Here is an 18135-nt window from a genome sequence, read left to right as displayed (position 1 = left end):
CAGAGAGAAAAACAACCCGAGTCCATCTGCTCTGCACAAAAGCAGCTGCTCCTGTCTGCAAAGCAATAGCGATGACATTAAAACTGCAGAAAACAGAATGGAAGTAGAATTCAATCTCAAGTCCCTTTACAAAAGTACTACTTGTGAAATGGAATAAGAGCTGAATATACAGGTGAAATGTTTTAGCGAGGTAACAGCAAAAACAGAACAATGACTTTCTATCAAAACACACCGCTTTCCATCTCAGAAACCATCTCCTTCAGATTCCTTATGCTGCTGTTTTCAAACTAACCCTTGTTTAAAGGCACTTCACAGAAAGCCCACCCAGTGTTCAATACAACAACTCAAGCTGAACAGGGAGAGGCACACGGACAGCTTTATTACTTCTGTGCCATAAACAATCGTTGTGCCTCACTGAGCTGTTGCTGTTTGTGGGTCAAAGCTGCCAACCTTCCACAACCCCACTCACTCAGTGCAAGTTTCCCCAGCAGTTATCACCCATTTCCTTTATGTCCCACCTTCAGATGAGACAAGGCCTGCTGCAACAGCAGCGACTTCCACAGGTCACAGAAGACACCACAGAGGGGCATTACCATCACCTCACACTTTTGAATGCTCCACCATGTATCTGCTGGGGGCAAGAGGGAGGAGAAGAGGAACGACCCCATCTCCAAAGCACACTGCTGGATCTGTAGGACACCATTAAGTCAAATGCATTCCTGTCTATCTGTACAGTGAGTTTACACTTCCAACAACAGCTCCCTAGAAGTAAGAATTTGCTAATACTGAGATAGAAAGGAAACACATTTAAACCTCAGCCCACCGGCTTCCTCTCTGCCTATAGAAGGAAATTCAATGTCTCGAGCATACACAGCTCCAAGGCCCTTGTGGTGGCACAGGGAAAACAGGACAAAGTCAGAGCGGGCTTGAAAACAGGTGGGATGGATGTGCAGCAGCACTGATGAATCACTCAGTGCTTCTTACCACTGAAAATGACATTAAAACTTTCATCTCAGTGAAATGAGTTAAAGCATTGACATTCAAATTAGTACAAGACTTTTAAGCCTTGATTTAAAAGTTGATCGACCCACTATGGACCTGGTGAATAAGAGCTGCAAAAACTACTGTGAAAATCTTCTCTTACCGAACTCATAACAACAGCAGATAGAAGAATGTTCTCTCAACATAAACAAATGCAAAGCTGTTTGGTTTCCGGGTAGAAACCATTAACCCTCATCACCCTGATTAATTACTTTCTATTTTTAAACCATGAGAAAGGACATTACTGCAGCTCCTTTCAGAACACATGCATGGGCAAATCCCCACCTTCCCAGAGGTGAAGCAGCACATTGACCACTGCAGGATCTTAAGCTCACAAGGTGTTGCACACTAACACAGCTTCCAGGAGCTGAGCATGCCTGCAGCAGCTAAATATAATCATATTTGGGAGAGCTGCAGTTGGAGCATACAGCCATATATCTACAACACATCAGCCCAGATGCAAACACAATAAATACCCACTGCCACAGCTGCACGGACTTCAGCACTGCGTATTTAACAAGTAGGGTCAGACTGGCTCCAGCACCAGCAATGTAAAAAAAAAACCACAAACTATGGAACTAAGGCAGCACAGCCAGTGCAATTCCAAGCCCTACGATGGCTGCCTCACCTACCTGCTGCTCAGACCTCAGAGGGCACATTTGCTGCACACACCTGAGCTGATCTACCCCTGTGATCTTCCCCCCCACTCTGAAACTGAGGGGAAAGAAAACCTTTCCAGAGACTCTATGTTACATTATTAGCACAGCAAATGCATTCAGAAAGACTACCACACATACACATAGGACATTTTGCTAGGAAGAAAGCTTGAGCCCTCACTCCTAATCCACTTGCTTCCCCAAACTCCAGTATTCCTTAAAATACGCCAGGAAGTGCCTATTTGCTTTTCCTATTCACACTAATTCAAGTCTATTGTTGGCTGAAACAAAGGTCTTTCAACCCGCATCACCCGTTCCCAGGACATTTGACACCGGTTTATTAATATCATAAACAGAAGAGGCACAAGTGGCAGAAATCCAGACCCACTCCTGGTACCCGTCTTAAATAACCTTAGAAAGGCGGGTGGATAATCCCATCGCTTGTGGAACTACAGTATTTATTCACAATTAGGAACAAGTAGTTAAAGGTCACCTTTTCTCCTTGGGCCTGTTCCGTACAGCTCCTGCAATAACACGTTCCCAAAGAGCAGCTCAGGTCTGCCCACAAGCTTTCTTCTCTCCAACCAGCAGCACCGTTCTGTCTTCCAACAGAACCAATGGCAAAAATCAACATTTCAGCATATCTAAATACCAACCAGCTGCTCGATGTGAAAGCTTCTGGGGGGGGGGTTGCTTTCCAAGTCACAAAAGCCAGCTGCTGAGAGCTTCCAGCCTGTCATGTTTGCATCTGCTTGGAGGTAGACAAAGAGAAAAAGCCAACTGGGTCTCCTAGTGGGACATGCACCAATCCCTTCCCACTGAAGGGAAGCTCCTCTCCTGGCAGGGCTGGGATGATCAGGATAACATTCTGGATATGTGGCTTTGGTACAGAGCTTCTCCACTACCGTCCCAGCATACAACAGTCACACTTAACCCAGCCAAATTAACTGCCCCTGTTAGATGCAGATAAAACAAACCCAAACACCGCAGAACTGATACCACTACTGATACAAGAAATGATAGTGGCTGCCATTATGGCAACGGCGCATCCCACACACAAAACAGTTTGTAACAGCCCAGAACACTCATATAACCAAACTCTGACTGGTTTACACATACCAAAAATAAGTGGAACAAACACACGTTCCTTGGTGCTGCTGCACAGCATTTGAAGAAGTCTTTTAGAATGCAAGACCAGCAGAACAAAAAGCTCATGGTTTGCTGGAAGGAAGGAGCTGGAAGTGCTACCATTCTCTGTGCCTACAGTGCATCCCTACTACTGAGGAAGCATCTAAAATACTCCTGAAAAATGGAGCAAGGACTAAGTGGCACAAGAAAGCACAGGGCCGCCTCCATTTTGTTCCACGTGTTCAGTATCACAGGCACTGCACCTTCCCAGCACGCACGAGTCCTTTAAAGAAGGTAATTGGACCAAGCAATAACAAACAGCCCACGCTGGTTACATTTCTAGTACTGAAACCCTATTTAGGTAACAAAACCTATACAGATTTATGAGATGCTTTCCTGGAAGATGATGACAGAAGGGTTAAGTTATATCTGTACCATGCAAAACTTAGCACTTCTTGTCATTTCTGTCCTTTATACAACTACAAGCAGATCAGGCTTTAGTTCCCTTATCATTAACTAAATCAACCCAAGCAGCATTGATCCTTGTGCACCCCTGTTGGAAAACCTGCAGCCCCAGAGCTCAGCTGCACTGCTACGCATGCAACTCCCCCAGGATAAGTCCTGCTTCAACCAGCACTCCACGTTTCTCATGTAGAACAACACTGACAGTCATGTTAAACCTAACATCAGGATTCCCCAAAATCTTTTAAAAGAATTAGTCTTACTGAAGCTTTATTTCTACAGAGATAAAGATAACACGCTGGCACCGCATCCCTTTTCCAAGAACAGGCTAATTACTCCTTGTGGCAGAAGTGTTTCACTGTATTGCCAAGCTGTTTTATTTATACTTTTGCTTTCTTTGGGAACTGTTCTCAATATGCCTGGGAGGAACGAAGAATGTTCTCGAAACGTCTTACACTCAAATACCATCTAGGTCCTAAAAAAGACATTAGTGTCGGCAGCTAAGTTGCTCCTCCCATTAAGTCATATCCAAACAACAGCACCAAGCCCCCACTCCTGCAGGAACTCTATGGGTACTTGGGCTAACTTCTATCCAAGACCAGTGTGCAATTCCCATGTATCAACCTTACATGCCCCTTCACCACAGATGATGTTAAACGTTATGAAAAAGCATCATTCAAGAATATGGGAGGCTACACTTTAAGCACTGTACACTATCCCTAGATGAAGGCTTTTTACTAAACACCCATCAGCAGTAACATGGGAACCTGGAAGCTTTGCATTAAAGGATGCACTAACGAGCTCCCAAGGCCTTCCCAGCCCTCTTCTACGGTTCCACCCTCATTCTGTGATGACAGCTGATAAGCAGTCATCAGAAGGATGATAAGGTTTGATAAGCAGGGACTGAGCATAACACCGCAGAGCGCTCTGCTCAGAGCACAGATTTCACAAGGGCTGAACTCACATTCAAGCTCTTTGACTCCATTTAAATGAGGTTCTCTGCTTGTTAAAATATTTAGTAGCAACAGGCCTAGGGGGACAGCAGCCCTGTGAACCAGGTGAATCACTGAAGGATTTACTCACCTCTCCAAGCTCAGACGGTTTAGAAGCTTCTCCTCAACACAAGAAGGTGTCTTACTCAAGACAGCTTGCACCAATTAGAACAGAACACGCCTGCACCAAATTGCCCCTATGTCACTTATCCAAGGGTATGTTCCCTCAGATCTGCACTACAAAGTGAGCTCCGTATTAATTCACATAACCAAATACCCATTCGGTACAAAATGTTAAAAAGGATCCTTTAATTTGGGTGGCTGCTCTTTAAAAGAACCAATTGTTTCTACTTCATGCTGTATTTACTTACTACATGGCATTTGCTGGTATAATTGGGTTTTTTTTTTGAACTCAAATTGCTCCATGTCCTTCCTGCATTGTTCTGAGCCCCTGCTCACAGCCCCACAGCTCAGCCCATGGAGGCATCCATTCCTCACCTCCATCACAGCACCCACACCGCAGCCCCAGCCTCCAACGCAGGCCAAGCAATCCCCTCAGAAGACCTGACTTCAGATATTTTCAGGAGCTTGTTTGTGTTCCCAAGTAGTGTCGAGCTATTTATGGAAAAAGTCTGCTGGAATCGCAGCCAGAATTTCAATAGGCTGCAGAGAACAGAAAAGAAAAGCCAGCGGTTCGTTCTCTGTTTGCAAATAACAATATATTTGGAAATAACACGCTGCGTTATTGTTCTGCTTGGATATAACAGAAGCCTCTGGGCAATGCCCTGCTTGATTTGTCACTGAGAATGCCACGGTGAAGAACATGGGAGTAATCCTGATTTTCTCTTCGCTGAAGCCATTACAAAACACACAAAGTTTGCAGCACGTTAGGAAAATGTCAGGAGTTGACAGCGCTTTTCAGAACGGGCTACTGGAACTCTGCAGTCTGGTTGGCATTTTTGTTTAGCAGCAAGCAATTCCTGGAAGCTACCGTGCTGTTTCGAGCTATTCCCATACATTGTTTGACCAAAGCTTTGATTTCAGGGAAAAAAAAGCCAAGGCCAAGAATTCCTATGGCTTTTCATCTTCAAGTATCACAGTGCAGAATATAAGAAACCTCTGCCCATCAGACATGTTCGCTGCATCCCACCAGGGAAGGAGAATAAAAGAGAATAAGAAAACCACTCTCCCTCGCTTGCATTATGGTAAGAGAGGCACACCATGCAGGTAAATGCCAGGCAGTGAGCCTGAGGAGCTGGTTCAAAAGAACAGGAATTGTATGGCACCAAACAACTCCCACTTTTTAGTAAGGCTTCTCAAAAAAGGATCTCAACACGTAAACAGAAAGGTTATATGGCAGAGGAGGGCTGTGCATATGATCTTCCCTTACTGACTTCTTCATAGTGACAACAGCCAGCAAGGAGGGCAGGTGAAGCCAGAAGTGCTCCTACATGGGCTGTACTCCTGTTCCATCATTTCCCTCCTCCCCCATCACCACGCTTAATCCTCGCACAGGAACACTGAGTAACAGAACAGAGGTGACCTCAGAGCACAGTCATAGACAACAGTTTAGCTCAGAGATTTTCAGGAACAGCAGAGGGATGGGGATGTTATACAAGCAAGCAGGTGTGGTACCCCCAGGTTTGGGATGAGCTTCCTCACGTCAAGCTCCAGCAGTGACACATGCACCATGCAATGTTCTGGTACTGAAATGCTGCCTGCTTGCTCTTTGCCAGAGACAAAACTACTGGGTTAAGCACAGCACACATCCTGCTCCAGAAACAGCACCAGGTTACTCCTTCCAAAAGGGACAGTTGTAGAACTGTATCACAGTTCAACATTAAAATATATTTTAATAAGCTGATTTTGTCAGAATAGACACAGTTCTATTCCCTCAGCTTTTCAAAGCCACGCAGCATAAACCGTGTGCCTGGACAGCACTCAATTCCCAGAGCTGCAATACAAGGCATGACAACCAAAAGCACAAAGAGAAATGTAGCCACACAGAATGCATTCTGCATACCTGGCAAGTCCATCTCTCTTACAACACAACTCTTAAATCCTCTCTTCCTGACCCTGATTTTGTTTCTCCCCCTCCACAATTAGATGTAAGCCTATCTGCCAGAGGGGCGAACACATGACCCCAATAGGCTGGGCTCCTTAATGGTGCTATCACTTGTGGATTGCTGGGAGGAAAATACATTTGTCCAAAGGATGCCTGACCACGTTAATAATTTCTCCTCCAGTGCTTACCAAAAGCACGACAAGTTGGAAGAGAAAAAAAGCTCACAGCTACTTCTATTTCTGTAACCAAATCACAGCCACACACAGAAACCTCCAATAATTACCTTTAGTAATGTTATCAGTGTATACTAACAACAACCCCTGATGTCTTGGTTGCTCTTTGTACTACAAATACTTGTAAGTATTTATGGTGCTGTTTATTATGAATCAAACAAAGAAAGATCTGGAAAATATCCTTAAAGCTGACCCTGAGTTTGGTGCCATCATTAATTGATGTTTTCTCTGGGGGTGATACAGGACATTGAAGGTTTAACTGCACGCAGGGCAGCCTCCTTCCACAGCATCTACACATAAGACAATGCATTAATTTAGATGAAGGAAAAAAAACCCAAACAAAGGATCAGTTTTTCAAATCATATTAAGAGCGATAAGACACAGTAAGAGAAGATTATCATTCGTTAGATAATCTAAAGTGCTTTACTGTAAAGCAATCAGTAAGTAATCCAGCTCCCAATTAACTGCTATTCTTTTCTAGGAGAAACTAAACCATACGGATAACAAGACAGCTTGAGAAAACAAGCAAACAACAAAGCTAATGACAATGCTGAACAAGTCGAGCACGGCTTCTCTTTTCACACACAGTTTGTGCAGATGCTGGAGGAAAAATATCCGTTCTATGCATATCAGTTCTGCTGCAGAACAGCATTGCTGACACCCCAGTGACGGATGGCACTGCACACTTGTGTTGCTGGGTGTGCACTCAGCGCAAAGCAGCTTGACCACTGGTGTGTCCCTCTCTCTACACCAGGCAGTTCTGCACTCCCAGCCCCTCAGGCACATCTTCATCTCCCTCTCCCTGCACTATCAGTGGCTGCACACCCACACACCCGTGAAAGTTTCAGCTATTGTATCAGAATGAACTAAAATACCAGCCTGGAATCACTACCACAGCAGTGGTATTTCATGTATTTATTGCTGGCCTTCAAACAGCACGAAGCACATCTCAAACAGCAAAGTTCTAAGTCCCTTTTGTTCATTTAGTTTACCATTTGTAGCAGCACAGCACTTGTAGATCAGCGTCTTGTACTGACTGGGCTTAAAATCCTTTAAGGATACTGACTCTCTTCCAGAGTTCCTCCTCTTCCTTGAGCTGCTTGATCTCTTCACACCACGCTGTCACAAGCACACAGCATTGAGAATCAGAGCAGGGTTCAGTTCAGCTGAGAAAGAATCCAGTCAAAAGCACAATTTTAAGCATTTTTCAGCTGGATCAGCTTCCCAAGTGAGTTCATTGTGCAGTTACATGAATGCTGGTGCCAGCAAAGTGGGAAGGAGTGCCTCTTCAAGCAGAAATGCTGCCAAACATGTAGCCATGGCCTAAATAGGCAAGTCAGAAGACAGCAGGGGAAAAAGAAAGGCAAACAGCAAAGCTAGGAACACCCAGCTCTTAACTCTTACATCAGCGCTGCATCTGCCAGAAGCTCTCCTGATTTTAGCTCTCTCCTGCATATATTCTATATAGCTACAGCCACCACAGAAGCCCACTGTGAAGGCAGAAGTAACCAAAACAGAAGCTTTAGGATGCACCTTTCAAATTCAAAGCTACAGAGCTGATCATGAGCTGTAATCCAGCAGGGCACCCCCAGACAGCAGAGCTGTGCTCCTTTGTATAACCCCTGTCTGATGGCCTGATCATTAACTGCTTCACCTCCTACTGCATCAGTGCCCATTACAGAAAAGCTTAACCACTGCTTCTATAACACCACCACTGTGTTTCTTCTGTGACTGCTGCCCACAAGCTCAGCTGGGTAGGAGCCCTCCTTCCCATGTGATCCCAGCAGCATCCCTCTATCCAGAGGTCAGTTAGCAGCTAAGCCAACAGAACAGGATGCACCACAGCAAGGCAGGGCACAGCCATCCTTCTCTCTACAAGGAGGCTCTGCAGCTCTAACTTCCAGTGCTAACAGATGTGACTTGACTAAGGGAAAGTATTCTGATAAGGCAGGAGAAGATAGTGAACTTCACAAGGTGGTAAACTGCTCTTTTATAGTAGTTCTCCTTCCTGGCTTCAGTTTTCCTCACTGTTAATGGCAGCTATTTTGGTGTACTGAAGGCAAACTGAAGCAATAAGCACCCACAGCTGCTCTGCAATTTTGAAGTCAGCCAAAAATAAACACAAAACTACATCTGAAAGTTCTAACATACCTAGAATCAGACAGAGAAAACATTTGCAAACAAGAGAAATGCAAAACCTTGTTCTTATCTCTGACCCCATGCAATTTGTCCAGGGACAGAAACATAAGAGACTTCATCTGTTCATCACCAACTGCAACAGACTGCAGCACCGTTGTGGCTATAAAGAAACATGAAGTGACAGATTAACAAAGCAGCACAGAACTGTGCACAGCATCAGAGCCAGCAGCACCCACACCTTCTGCAGAGACACCAAGGAGTTAAACAACTTGTCAAAGAGATGGGTAGTCACTCAGGGCCAAAGCTTAGGACTTAAGTTCCTGGCTTCCAGCCTTGGATGGAGACTATCAGACTTTTACGTATCCTTGGATTACACTTGACAGAACATTTAGATAGAGCAGCTTGACTCTTTTCCCTCTGCCAAGTAATTAAACAAATTTGACTTAATTTGTTCTGAAGTATGAACTCATTCCATTAAGCCAGCGTTCAGTTTTCAGGCAGTCTAAACTTACAGTTCCTAAGTTGTTTCCAACTAGAGCTGCCATCATGCTGTACCTTAGAGAACTTAACAGAAGAACAAAAACTACATAAAGAAACAGCAGAAAAATCTGCTGGTTCTTCTGCAGCCATTCCCACAAAGGAACCTCCTAATAAAATATGGCAGCGTCTCCTTTTGAGCACTTCTGGACTTACCTGCAGTGGGACAGCGATGGCACCAAAGGGGACAACCTCATGCATTACAGATGCCTTGAACAGCCTGACCACTGAACTGAGAACAGTCACTGCTTTCACCACCAGGACAGTTCTGCCTTATCTAGTGTGTTCTATCAGCTCTGGAGGATCCAGAGTCAGGACAAGATGCATCTGCTGTAGGAACGAGCTTCAGCAAGACAAACAAAGCAGAGAAATGAGGAAGGCTTCTGTGGAGCAAAGAATCTGCTGTTTGAGAAGCAGAGGCAGCAGAAGCCATGATCCATACACACTGCGAGGCACATCTCCACTGCTCCTCATGGAACCATACCCCTTCCAGCTTTAAAGTCTTTGCTAAAGCAGAGTGGCACAGGAAGGCCCTTAGCAGTCACTGCTGTCTTCGTTCAACAGGCTTTAGTAACAACTTCCCCTTTATTTTCCCTCCATCCTCACCATCCCTCAAAGAAATACTGTCACATCCACCTACCACACTGCACTTAGAAAGCCAGAAAATTAACAAGCATTTCACGATCGCTTGTGCTTTAACCATCAAACCCACCAAACACCAACTCAGAAGGAGCCACTGAAGAGCTGTAGGTGCTCCCACTGCTGAAGGTGAGGTGCTCACACCTGACTCAGATGGGCTGGAAGCTGCAATAGCAGCATTCTTCACAAACTTCATTAATTTGCTATCATTGTATTATTAGAAGCACTGCTTTCCATTGACTTATTTATAGGCAACGTTTCAGGGAGATTACTGGGTTAAACTCCACTGCTTGCTGCAATTAAGCAGATGCAGTTTTCTTGATTGACAATCCCTGGTTTACGTTAACTTTTCTATTTAAACATCCTAACATTCTATTAAGAACAGGAAGAAAACAGGCAGGGAAACTCCTTCCAACCTTGGTATTACCCTCAGCAAACTGGCACTGCCCTCACTCATGGGGGCAGGCAGAGCCCACACTCATTAGCTTGCAGACCACATTGGCTAAAGGACCATTGAAGTTTCAGACAGCACCGTTTTCTTAAGGTTTGGCCATGGAGTCTGCCAGAAGAAAGCAGACAGTGGGGAGGGAAAAAGGTCACAGCAGGCTCAGAGCCACTGACAATTTGTCTGCTGGTATTCTGAAGGAGGACCAGAAGCATGCAAAACTGCTGTTCTAATTCCACAAGGCTTCATCTTATTCAAGCGAGTCTAACTTAAAGCCAGAAACGTAACTTAGAAAAGGAAAAGGTTTAAGTTTTAGCTTGATACATCATTAACCTTTTCAACTTATAAAGCATAGTAGGAACTCCAAACATTGCACGGAAGGTAAAACTGCATTACAGTTAGGACAGATGGCTTCCAACAAACATTCCAAGAGCCAAACACCCAGGAAGAGCTCAGAAGAGCTCCCACAGATTCATTGCAACCAACTATAACGTCTGAGACCCCATCCCAGGACGCAGACACACGTCAGATGTCCTGCAGTACAGTCCTGCGGTCACCCCTCATGCTGCAAAGCAGGAGGCCCTGCAGCAGCTAAGGACAAACTGCTTCCTGACTCCTGCCTTTCCACATCCCCATAAAAGCCACTACCCGTAGCTCATTGCTATTACATGCAGTCAACGTGTCTGTTTTAATGAAGAATTATTTGCAAGCATCTGCCACACGACCGTAATTCTTCCCAAAATTTGCACCTTGAGGATTTAGCTTGACATGCAATTAAAAAATAAAGGTTAGAGAATTTAAACTCAATCAGAGGAAATATTTACTACTTTTAACAGTAGTTCACAGCTCGTGCCTCAAAATATACTTCCTCAAAAGCTCCTAAACTAAGCTTTAAAATAAAGTTGCCATTTTCTTACTTCCAAAGTCCAGCCTTCAGCTCACAAAGCAACAGCAGCCTTTTAAAGCTCCTTGTTTGCCACGTGCTGCAGACAATATATAAAATCAGACTCATGTTTTCTGCTTTAAGTTCATCTCAATCATACATTGAATGGGGAAATAAAGGGAACTGAAGCTACTGCTCTTCTAAACCCAACATTCATCTCACTTGTCAGCAAAAGAGTAACCAACTCCTGATCTTACAGGTCGTACCACACCAACAGGAACCTGTGGCCAAATGCATTTTCAAGCCCTTAACTTTCTCAAAGCAAAGGGAAAAGCAGAAGCGTTGCCCAGCAGCACGACTACCCAAACAGCACGCAGGACTCCTCCAAGGATGGCCAACCAAAGAAGAGCAAGCACATTTCTTGTAGTCACAATCAGAAGCGGCCATCTTAGTAAGAGATGACATTTGTCACTGCCAGCACCTGCTGTGGTGTCATGTATATGTTGAAATATGCAATTTCCATATTGTTTCTAACACAGGACTCCCCCTCCAGCTTTGAGGTAAGCAAGCAAATACTCTGATTTCATCCTCCTCTGGTTAGCAGAAGTTGGGGAGATTGGGGAAGAATAATCACTCTATCAAATGCATGGATCTTCAAAGAACACCAACATTAATTAACTGCTACACCACCTCCCTGTGGAATGCAAGGATCACGTTATCCATCTTGCAGATTAGCAAAAGCTGAGTGATGGGGAACCTAAACTGTTAGGGAAGACAACTACAGGTGGACACTCCAGAAGGCTGAATGGAGTCCTTCAAAGCACGAAGAGAACCCTGCTGGTATAGCCTGATCCTGAATCAAGGACCCTGAATGCACACAAGTGCCCAAGTTGCATGTTTTAGATTGGGAAGATCTTAAAGAGCAGCTATAGGAAACCAGGGGAAAAAAGGATAACCTGAAAGATCTCTCTTACCTTCTGCAACATCATCATCCACAGCGCCTTTCACCTGAGAAAAACACCACTGAATGTCATTTCCTCCTCCAGCTCCTGAAAAAACACAAGGCAAAAATGAGACCCCCCACCGCAACAGGAGCCAACAACTTGAAGCTTGCAGACAACACCGCGCACACCCACTTCCTCAGCAGCAGCAGCGAGGTCAGCACAGCCACCCCTCCCCACCTTTTCCCTTTACAGATATTGTTTGTGCCCTCAGCACTTTGCTGGCGTCCACCAAAGCAGCGTTAGTGGCAAAGAGCAGAAGTGGATGGGAGCAGCTCACGGGGCTCACGCTGCTGGCACCAAACCCCAAAGCATCTTATTACACACAGAGCTGCTTCCCACTTTAGAAATCAAAGCCCTCTCTTCCCAGCACACACACAAAACCTGGTTGGGAAGCAGCAGAAAAAGCTCTGAATGTGCAGAACATTTCAATAGAGACAAACCAAGCGTGCCGTTCATTCCCTCCCTTTCCAAAAGCCCCCCAAGCTGAACTTAAAGGAAATTATTCTACCACGAGTTCAGCTCAGGAACGAAATCAATTATCAGCTTAAATAAAAGCAAAGCAGCAAATCTGAGTAGAAAAGCAAAGCAGCAATAGGAAGCAATGAGCTCTACTACCATAAAACACGGAGCGGAGAGAAAACTTGAGGAACATCCCTGCCCCGACAGGAGGCGGCGATTCATTTGAACCCCCCCCGAAACCAAAACACAGCACAGAAAGAAAACCACCACCCAGTTCTCTTTTGCTTTGCCTGCTGAGCAAATCACCGCCGGGCTGAGGACATACAGGAAGGGGCCGACACGGGGCTGCCCTGCTGCCTCACCATTCGTGTTCGGCCTTTTCATTTTAGGGCAAAGCCAATGTCAAAATGGAACTTTCCCCTCAACACGGTTTGAGCAACAGATGGCACGGACACGTTCATCTAGAGGGCTGCTCTCATAGAGCAACAAGATAGAAGGGATTTCACTCCTCTCCTACATCCATCTGAATGGGGATGGATGGATGGAAGGAGCAAAAGAGGTGGGAATCTGAAGCCCAAATGCAACCCAAGGCTTCCATGGTGCTGAATGCAACCCACGAGCGCTTGCAGCTCGCTCTGCTTTCCTTCCTGAAGGCTTACAGCGAAGCAAAGCACGCAGCCGGACCCGGCGAGGGCTCCAGCAGCACTCAGCTACACCAAAGGATGCCAAAACGCCTTTAAGCAACGATGGGGCTGCAGAAATACCCCCCTCCAGCTCCCCCCACCCCCACACAACCCGCTCTCCTCCTCCTCCTCCTCCCCAACCCTCTTCCTCCGTCATTACACGCTGCCATGGTGCCTGCTGCTAAAAAGGTGACGGCTTGGAAGGGAAAAATCAATCACTTGCCCTCCCTACATGATGGCGAAAGGCTGCCTTGCAAACCGTGCCGTTTCCTCCATTTATTTCTAATAAAACAACAAAAAAAAGAGGAGGGCGGAGCGTGGGAGAGAGGAAGGAGAGGGGAAAAAAAAGCACAGCACAAACCCAGCACGGCCGCCCTCGCTCCGCTTGGAAGGGCGATGCAACCTGCAGGAGAAGGAATGCGTTCCCAAAAGCAGCTCGCCAGGAAAAGTGAGGAGGAAGGAGGAAGAGATTCATTCCCTCATTTGCACGAGCAGCTCAGAGCTCCGGGATGCAAAATGGGGAGCGAGAGCTGATGAGAAGGGGACGCACCGCAAAGCCCGTGTTACCGAATTACAGCCCCTCGTTTACGGGGTTGGGTACGGGGAGGTGAACGGGCAGAGCGCCCAACTTCCGACCCGCTCCCCCCCCCCCCCGGCGCTCCCCTCGTGCCATTTGCAGGCAGGGCCGGCAGGAAGGGACGCGCTGCTGAGTCTCGGGGCCGGCCGGGCGCTCCCCAACCCGGGGGCGGCTCCACCGTCTCGGCCCGGACCTCCACGAGCCGGTCGCGGCGCCGCCCCCCACCCCCCTTCCTCAGGGCCGCAGCCCCACCTGCGCCCCCCCCGCCCCCCTCCCCAGCCGCCCCTACCCCTTACCTGCCATGTTGGGCTCGCGAGAGCGGCCGCGGCGGGTCGGGCGGGCTCGGCGCTACGCGGCGGTGCCGCCGGTGCCGTGCTCGGGGCGGCCGCGGGGGGCGGATGGCGGCGGATGGCGGCGGGGGTGCGGCCGGCTCCGCTCCTGGGGCTGCCCCCGCTCCGCGCCTCGCTCCGGCCCCCCCCCCCGGCAGCTCTACTTTCAAAATGGCGCCGGGCGAGCTGGGGGTGACGTCACCCGGAGGGGGGGGGGGCGGTGGGGAGGAGGAGGCGGGGCGACCCTACGCGGCTTCCGTAGCGTCTGTCCGCGCTCCGGGCCGTCCCTGCGCTTTGCTCATTCATTCCCGTTCTCCATCCCATCTCTCGGGCTCTGATTTCACCCAGGAGCCCTCACTGCCGTTCCACGCTCGGAGCCATTTTTATCCGCCTTTCCCCTCTCATAACCCCGGCCCTCCTGCAGCCACCTGTCCCGTAATGAACACACGGCATTGCTTCGGCACCATCTATATCTCAATAAGCTCATCATATTTGTACATCAACCTCCAGGGCTCCATCCAACCTTGCCTTGAATACCTCTAGATACAAAGCACCCACAGCCTGTCTGGATTTGAGCCCACCGAGCACCCCCTAAAGAAGCTCCCCATCCCTGGTGCAAACCAGAAGGCCAGAACCAGTCCAGACTGCAGGAGAAAAGCATCCGTACCAATGCATCCTCACCAATGCATCCGTACCAATGCATCCGTACCAATGCATCCGTACCAATGCATCCGTACCAACGCATCCGTACCAACGCATCCGTACCAACGCATCCGTACCAATGCATCCGTACCAATGCATCCGTACCAACGCATCCGTACCAATGCATCCGTACCAATGCATCCGTACCAATGCATCCGTACCAATGCATCCGTACCAATGCATCCGTACCAACGCATCCGTACCAATGCATCCGTACCAACGCATCCGTACCAACGCATCCGTACCAACGCATCCGTACCAATGCATCCGTACCAATGCATCCTACAAAGGCCGTGCGTGTAAATCAAACGGTTCTTGGGAGGAAAACAGCAACGTTGGGAACGCAGCATGTAAAGGGGTGTCGCAACTCACCTAAGCTTGGGAATATCTGGAGCCACATGTTTTGCTTAGTTCATTTTGAGAGCAACGCGGAAACCTGGAGAGAAGCAAACACGTCGGACAGCGTTCACAACCAAGAGCTCCTCCTGGACCGTCGTGGTGCTGAGAGCCTTCCCTTAACACATGGTCCGTGTTTCCCAGAGCTCAGGATCGGATCCACTCAACCCTACAGATCTGTGTATTCACTCTACTCCAAACCTGGCACAGAAGCTGCCATCCCTCGTGCTTCGGGATGCCTTAAAGCCATCCTCACCCCTACACAGAAGGGAACAGTTCCAAGCGAAGCCCCATTGCATTTTGTACTACTGCTACAGAACTTGGCCCTCGTAGCAGAACAAGCTTTGTTGAAAAGGACTTGCAATTAGCACTGCAATATAAATTAACGAAGCTTTAGCGCATACCTTATAATTAGAACAAAGTCCTTCTTAGAAAAGGATTTAATATCACGCTGCCAGAACGAAGGATCGTAATTCCAAACATTTCAGGTTTTTTTGTTTTGAGCTAACTGAGCTACGGAACATAACGAAGTATCATAAATAATTAACATTAAATCACAGCCACGGTAATTAGCAAGACATCTTGGGAATCACAGCCTTTGCTCGCTTGCTAATTCAGACAGACACACATTCATTAATGGCTGGGGCAAATTAGCAGCAGCATTTTGCAGCTCTGCTTGGAAGTTTGTGAGCACATACAGAGGACCCTTGAAACCAAAAATGTGACCAATGGCCAAATTAGAAGCTACACATTCGTATCAAATCGCTGATCAAACAACTACAGCCCCAGGAACTCCCGGGGTCACCCATCCGTTTCCTATCTGCTTGGCTTTCCTAGCAATTTGACCCGTTAGACAAGACTATAATGAATTACAACAGCTCACATTAGGAATAAAAGGAGTAATCATCACCAAAGTTAGCACTGGAATTGAGTAATAGCTGGGTCACTGCAAGTTAACATCAGGGCAATGCGATTCATTCCTGCAGCACGATCTTTGGGGCTTCCTATGGCCTGAGCACAAAGTATCTCAGCTAAAGGGGTTTCTTCATTTCATGCCTCTACTCATGTAGCCACTTAATTAACAGCCATTATCAAAACTGCGCCCTGCCTTTAATACTGCCAGGTAGAGATTCATGCTCACAAGAGGTCAGGCAGCCCCTGCTTTGTGATAAGCAAACCGCTCATGCCATCTCCAAAGCGTCAACGTTATTGGATTAAAGCTCTGCTATAACAAGGGGAAGCCTCAGCTTTCTCTTTCAGGAATCACAAAGGCTTTTCTTCCTTGACTTCAGCCTGGTGCAAGCAAGCTGAAAGACTAATTAGACTTGGAAAGAATTTCATGCACTCATTAAAGCTGTAGTTTGCAAGACCGGTTTAAAACCAGCTCCGAACTTGATCTGTTTAGAGCAGGTTTAGGTTATAATGCCTGAAACCACCATTTGCAAAATACTGGTTTAATGGATTATTTAAGCCCAATTTGTAGAGGATTTGGGCACCTGAAGTTTGGCAGGAGATTCGTTTTTCATGAGTGAAGAATTGCAGGCAAGAACGCAAGGAAAGCAGGGCTTTTGGGGAAGAAAAATGGCCCTGGAAGTAGTGGGCAGGAAGCACCTGTTGGGGGGGGCAGCAAAACAAGTGTGTTTTAATTAGGAGGGCTTGTTTGAGAGGGTAGGAGGCATCTCAGTATCTTCTAATTAAAAAGCTAATAAAAGAGATGGCTAACTTGACATCCAAAAGTTGCTTTCTTACCATCTTTAGTTTTCTCACTAGGTTTTGATTGGTTGTGGTTACTGCTATGGGAAGATGAATCTGACCACAAAATAAGGGACTTATAATGGGAAATTAGCTTGAAACTAAAACCATGGCTACTGGGCAAGATAGGAGATGCACCTGAAGTAGACTTAGTCCTTATCATCTATTAGGAGGGATTAACAAAGCACATAGTTCAGGATCACCTGGAACCTCTTCAGCTCCAAATCTTCCACCTCAGGGTGATTTGATCTTAACCCAGAGCTCTGAAACCTGTTAGCAGCAGAAAACAGACCACATAAACAAGAAAAGAAGAGCAGAGGAAAACAGAGATATTAAACCAAGCACCAGAAACACAAAGCAAGACATTCAGGAAGCACTTTAGTCTGATAAGAGCGGTTGCACACCAGACTGCATTGCAAAGAAAAGACCTTTCCCTATTGGGAATACTCTCAGCAGAGCTACTCTGTGCCCGAGGGCAGAGCTGCCATAGCCCTTCCCAGCCCCAGTTTTCACTGCTGATGCAGAGAATCTTCATCCTTCAAGCTTGAAAACGCACTTTCTTCGTACCTCTTCTGAAGATGCTCCCCAGCAGATAAATCCAAACACAGGGAAGGATTCAAAAGCTTGGCTGCTTGGTTAACATCCCTCAATCTTGGAATCTAGTGAGATAGACAGAATGAGCATAGCAATAAAGTAATCCTTATTAAAAGCATGATTCCCAAGGAAAACACCACTTTGTGCATAGACTTAACTGAGAATCTGCTGCATCGCCCAGAAGCACAAAGCAGCTCCCAGGTGAGAAGAGCTTTGCTCACCACCACCTTAATGAGGCACAAGGCAGGAAGGGGAGGAGCTGAGGCAAGAAACCTGAAGGCCATTGCATTGTTTTATGTTTCTTTCCTTTTTTTTTTCTCTCTATTTCTTTAACCTCTAAACTTCCTGACCTATATGCTAAAGCGTTTATTTTGGAGGGGAGGGTTGCAGTGGCGTTGAGGGAACAGAATTGCTCATTC

At 46.8% G+C, this 18135-nt stretch overlaps 1 protein-coding gene across 4 annotated transcripts in view; it reads right to left on the bottom strand.

Moving 5' to 3' along the window:
• The window catches only part of PPP2R2A (protein phosphatase 2 regulatory subunit Balpha), a 32226-nt gene extending 14303 nt beyond the window's left edge, over positions 1–17923 (bottom strand). Inside the window, exons 1-5 of one of the 4 annotated variants that reach the window (XM_072356996.1) lie at positions 17875–17923; positions 17690–17781; positions 17326–17392; positions 15347–15410; positions 12195–12269 (exon numbers count right to left, since the gene is read on the bottom strand). In XM_072356996.1, coding sequence (XP_072213097.1) covers positions 12195–12269; positions 15347–15374 — 103 coding nt within the window. In that variant the 5' untranslated portion in view covers positions 15375–15410; positions 17326–17392; positions 17690–17781; positions 17875–17923. Of the gene's footprint in view, positions 1–12194; positions 12270–12401; positions 12569–12839; positions 12973–14239; positions 14448–15346; positions 15411–17325; positions 17393–17689; positions 17782–17874 lie in introns of those variants that run through there. The other 3 variants (XM_072356997.1, XM_072356995.1, XM_072356998.1) reach the window with 3 other exon arrangements.
• Between the last annotated feature and the right edge of the window lie 212 nt (positions 17924–18135).

Source organism: Excalfactoria chinensis, chromosome 25, assembly GCF_039878825.1.
Source record: "Excalfactoria chinensis isolate bCotChi1 chromosome 25, bCotChi1.hap2, whole genome shotgun sequence".
Lineage (NCBI taxonomy): Eukaryota > Metazoa > Chordata > Aves > Galliformes > Phasianidae > Excalfactoria > Excalfactoria chinensis.
The sequence above is the reverse complement of the archived record's forward strand: the minus strand, read 5'-3'. Positions and strand labels throughout refer to the sequence as shown.